The sequence below is a fragment of the Pundamilia nyererei genome, unplaced genomic scaffold (genome assembly GCF_000239375.1).
Source record: "Pundamilia nyererei isolate P.nyererei 1_Seehausen unplaced genomic scaffold, PunNye1.0 scaffold00374, whole genome shotgun sequence".
NCBI lineage: Eukaryota > Metazoa > Chordata > Actinopteri > Cichliformes > Cichlidae > Pundamilia > Pundamilia nyererei.
The window spans coordinates 66642-71257 of record NW_005187775.1 but is presented as its reverse complement, the minus strand read 5'-3'; the positions used below and the strand labels follow the sequence as shown (position 1 = coordinate 71257).

At 39.1% G+C, this 4616-nt stretch overlaps 1 protein-coding gene across 1 annotated transcript; it reads right to left on the bottom strand.

Annotated features, from left to right (window-relative positions):
- Window positions 1–568: 568 nt before the first annotated feature.
- Window positions 569–4370, bottom strand: ndufs5 (NADH:ubiquinone oxidoreductase subunit S5). Its single transcript, XM_005752709.1, has 3 exons — window positions 4264–4370; window positions 2530–2749; window positions 569–785 (listed from the first exon to the last, which is right to left on the bottom strand). Exons 2-3 carry the CDS (start codon window positions 2743–2745, stop codon window positions 681–683), a joined length of 321 nt encoding a protein of 106 aa, XP_005752766.1. The 5' UTR covers window positions 2746–2749; window positions 4264–4370; the 3' UTR covers window positions 569–680.
- Window positions 4371–4616: the final 246 nt, after the last annotated feature.

The window sequence follows — 4616 nt, the reverse complement described above, 5'->3', positions numbered from 1 at the left end:
GAGCAGACCCAGAAGTCATTGAAGAGATCATATACCTCCTCTACGTAGCCAAACTGCAAACACAGAACTGCAAGTGCTATGTTTTATGTGCTATGTAACTTTTACAATAATAAAAACTGTGCTGCATTCAAATGTTTTAGGAGCATTTAGTGTTGTTTCATTAATCTTAACCAGCTCGCAATGCGTTTTTAAAAGTCACTTTGCTTGTGTGAGTTTTGCAAAGGAGCTATTCCATATAGTAATAATAGATGCTCTGTCTATTAGTGTAAAATATAAATACTTAGTACCTCAAATTCTAGTCTTTTTTGTTTGCTGTTGTTTTGTGTTTGTATTTGAATATCTTGCTAAAATCAAGCGAATGCATAACAATGTCAGTTTACTGGGCTGTTTTTTTCTTATTACAAAGTACTGAGTTTGTACATTTTTTGTGAGCCTGTAAATAGAGCCAATGAATTTAAAACTGCAAATGAATTAAGATGAGAAATAAGATGAATCCATCTCCTCAAACACCCTTATATATAGTGTAAATTTCAGAATACTATAAGGAAGATAACAGGAAACGAGAAGATGACGACAGTGGGTGATAACATTTATTTGGGAACTTGTACAGGTGAACAGGAAATAAGAGATATCTGATTGGCTATACACAAGAACAGAACTGCGGACAGCTGGATGTTCCTTCATGGAGTCTGTTCAGCCTTGCCTGTGTGGTGGCTCGGCGGCGTGTATTTCCCCTCCTTAATCAGCTTGTCGCGCTGCTGACGGATGGCATGCAGCCTTTCGTGCTGCAGGGAAGATGGGGAGAACAGAGAGAGAGATATAACAGGAATACAAAATAAAGGGTGTTCTGCATCACCTTTCAATTCCAAGTAAAAAAATATAGTTCTTCTGCCACCATCTTTTACTCCTTGCAACATGCGTCACTGTTAAACACCACAAGCTTTAGCTCCATTGGCTCTACAGTCCCAACCACGGTTCTGTAAAAGCAGCATCTTCCTGTCCACATGCACTCAGCAGAGATGCAGGCATTCCTCTGAGTGATGTTCTAACATCTCAAACGGCCTGTTTTAATGAATGCTGATGCTAAAATTTGGCATAAAGATGCCGCACAGTTAATCTTTAAAACATGTCCTCAGTGGAAGCAAATCTGACGTGAAACCTTGAGGCCGAAGCGGACATGCATCTTGAATCAGCACTTCATCCCACTCCATCGTGTTTTCAAATGATGACAGACGGCTAACAAGCAAAGAACGAGAGTCTGAACTTTGTGCTGCTGCTGCACTTCCACCCAGAGCTGTCAGTCTGTCCTCTGCTGACTCCTCCACTCTGTCAGATAGGCTGACTTCAGTTCAACTACATTACTTTGCAGATTTGAAATGGACGCTAGTTTTTCTTTCACTTTTTAAATAGTTTTCTTATTATTCAAACTCTGCATGACAATCAAGTCATTTAATGCCAAAGGTTAACAGAGATGCCAACATGTCAAATACTCAGGCAAAATAGGCTGGTTTGTTGAATTAAGTAAGTAAGTAGAACTTTATTTACATAGCACCTTTCTAGATAAAAGATCACAAAGTGCTTCACACAAGGATAACAAAGTATAAAACAAAACAGACAACAGTTAACAAAATGCAATTCTAAAAAAAATTTGTTTTTAGTTGTTTTTTGAAAGAAGCTACTGAGTCCACAGATCTTATGCTCAGTGGGAGAGAGCTCCACAGTCTGGGAGCCACAGTGGCAAAAGCTCTGTCTCCCTTCGCTCTCCACTTTGTATGATGAATGATAAGTAGACCCTGGTCACATGACCTAAGAGACCTGCTAGGAACATAGGTCTGTAGAAGTTCAATGATGTAGGAAGGTGCTTGACCATGAAGAGCTCTATAAATCAGTACCAGAATCTTGAAGTGGACCCTTAATTCGATGGGGAGCCAATGCAGCTGTATTAAAAACGGTGTCACATGTGAGTACTTCGATGTTTCGGTCAGAAGTCTTGCTGAAGCATTTTGAACAATCTGCAGACGCTGCAGGGAGTTTTTATTTAAACATGTAAACAGTGAATTACAGCAGTCCAGTCTTGATGAAATGAAAGCATGAATGACAATCTCCTGTCTTTGCTCCTACGCAGAGATTTATATTAATATTCCAAAAAGAGTCAAAATGAGGACAAAGAATGAGAAAGCAGATGGCCACGTCACAGCAAGCATAATTGACTAACAGCACATTGATTTTTTCCCCCCCCAATATAAAGATAAACTGTAGTGAAAGTGCTCTGTCCAACAACACATGGGCTGTCATGCCAAGTGTGGTGTGAAGGAGGTGAGATTCGGGTGATGTGTTAATTTTTAACAGTTTGAGAGAAGATTCATCCTCTTAATGGAACTAGATATAACTTACGGTTCTAGCTTATTACAACTATCCTCTAAAATTAGATTACTTTAGTATCTAATCGTTATTTCTGATAATGCAGCAGCCGTTAATTAAACCAGTGCAATTTGCACAGAAGCAGTCGAGTATGAGGAGTCAGATTACCGTCTTCTGCCTGTGCATGCACTCATAGAAGTCCTCAAACTCCAGCTGGCACTCCTTCTTGGCACGGGTCTGCCCGATGCCATGAGAACATTCGATCCACTCCTTCTCGAAGGCGTGGCAGCGTGCCGCCCGCTTGTTGGGCTGCTCTCCGCTCTGCAGTAGCAGCCAGCGGTCCAAGTTGATACCAAGCCGCGACTGCAGATCCACGAACGGCATGATGCTGAACGAGGAGAGGCACAGGACCGAGAGAGATTAAAGTGAGGCAGGACAGGGCAAATTTTATGTTTTTAATTTAAAATGAAACTTAACAAATTAAAACTGGAATTTGTAAGCTGGTCTAACTGAACTCTAGACATATCAGTAACTGTAATCACTGAATAACTTATACCAGTATAAGTATACAGGTATTTGGATCTAAAGTATTTTATATCTATAAAGGCAGAAAGGATTTTAATAAAAACTAAGCACTCATGAGTTTTTAAATATAGCAAGCAAAAAAAAGCAAAAACTCAAAGTGATACAATAAAAAACGAGTTCAACTAAATCAACCTAAATTCTGCCCAAATCAGGGGGTTGTGATTTAGTGGTATTAGTGATGAAACTTACAATTACATATCAAATGTAAGAATAAACTATAGTAAATAACAAGCTCCTGTAAAGTCTTTTTTATATACTTTTGGACATTATCCCCCTTCTCTTCAACTTCTCTCAGCCAAACTATTAAAAAAAATATATATATACAGAAGAATGAATAAATTAAAGGACAAATTAAAAAACAAAAAATTTAAAACCCAAAATTTTGTATGTTTGATTCTTTTGGCCACAGTTATCTTTAAAGATCTGCTACTATGACAGCACTACCCAGTTTAAAGGAGGACAGTAATTTAAGTATTTTATTTCTATATCAACAACAAAGTAAAAAGCTGGCTATTTAACTTTTAGTGTTTCATTATCTTTCAGCTGTTGGATCATCTGTCTCTCTCTCATACAAGCCCTCTACATGTCCTCCTTTTACTACATTCGAGCTCCGTCTTCAGACAGTATATCCCCTCTCTCTTTTCTGCACATGCCCAAACCATCTCAGCCTTGCTTCTCTAACTTTGTCTCCAAACTGCTCAAACTGATCTGTCCCTCTGATATACTCATTTCTAATCTTCAACTCGACCACCTGTCTTTTTGATTAACCAACCATCGTCCAGTCACAGCAGGTCTCACTACATCTTGCAAACTTTCCTCTTCACTCTTTCTATCACAAATCAACCCCCGACACTCGTCTTCACCCACTCCACCCTGCCCACCTTAAAAATATAAATGCTCAGACTCACTGCCTACACTACAAGCAGACTAATCATCCTCACATCTCCACAGAGCCATGGAAAAAATCTGGACTCTTAGTAAACGCCAAACTGTCTGCTAACAGCTAAGCGTAGACAGCCCGTCGTAAACATTACAAGAAAAACACATAAAGACGAAAATATTCGTATCTGTAATTAAAGTTAACAAATGTATGAAGTAGTTATGGCTGTTGAAATGAATCCGTTACATTACGATAATATAACCCGCTGCTGAAATCACCCTTCAATGACAGCCACCCATGCTAATCACGGACCGCATTTATTTCACAGTATTTGCTCACTGACGCAATTTTCAAACTTCACTTAAAATCTGCGGTGTAGCAAACACGTCCACAGCCTGTTTACGTGTCGCTATTTCTCGTTAAATGTTTGTATTTACCGTGTTTTCTTCAAGGCGTTTTAACCTTCCTCCGATTCTGCACGCCCCGCTTTACGGCTGCTGAACAAAAACACTGCCGTAAAGTGACCGACTGGGGTGGAAACACATCTGCCCTTCTTTTGCACCACCGCCATCTGCTGGTGTGGCCTCAAAAGTACAGTTACATTTTATTTGTCAATTTAACAAAGCTGTGTTGAAGCAGCACCAAAGTTTAGCGATTTTCAGAATAAATTCGATGATTTTGATAATGTATAATATTAAAGTATAATAAGATATAATAATCCTAATGCAATGTTGCTTTTAAGAGAACTATAGAGTAGATTATGAGGAGTTGCACTGTCTTTCTGTGGCTC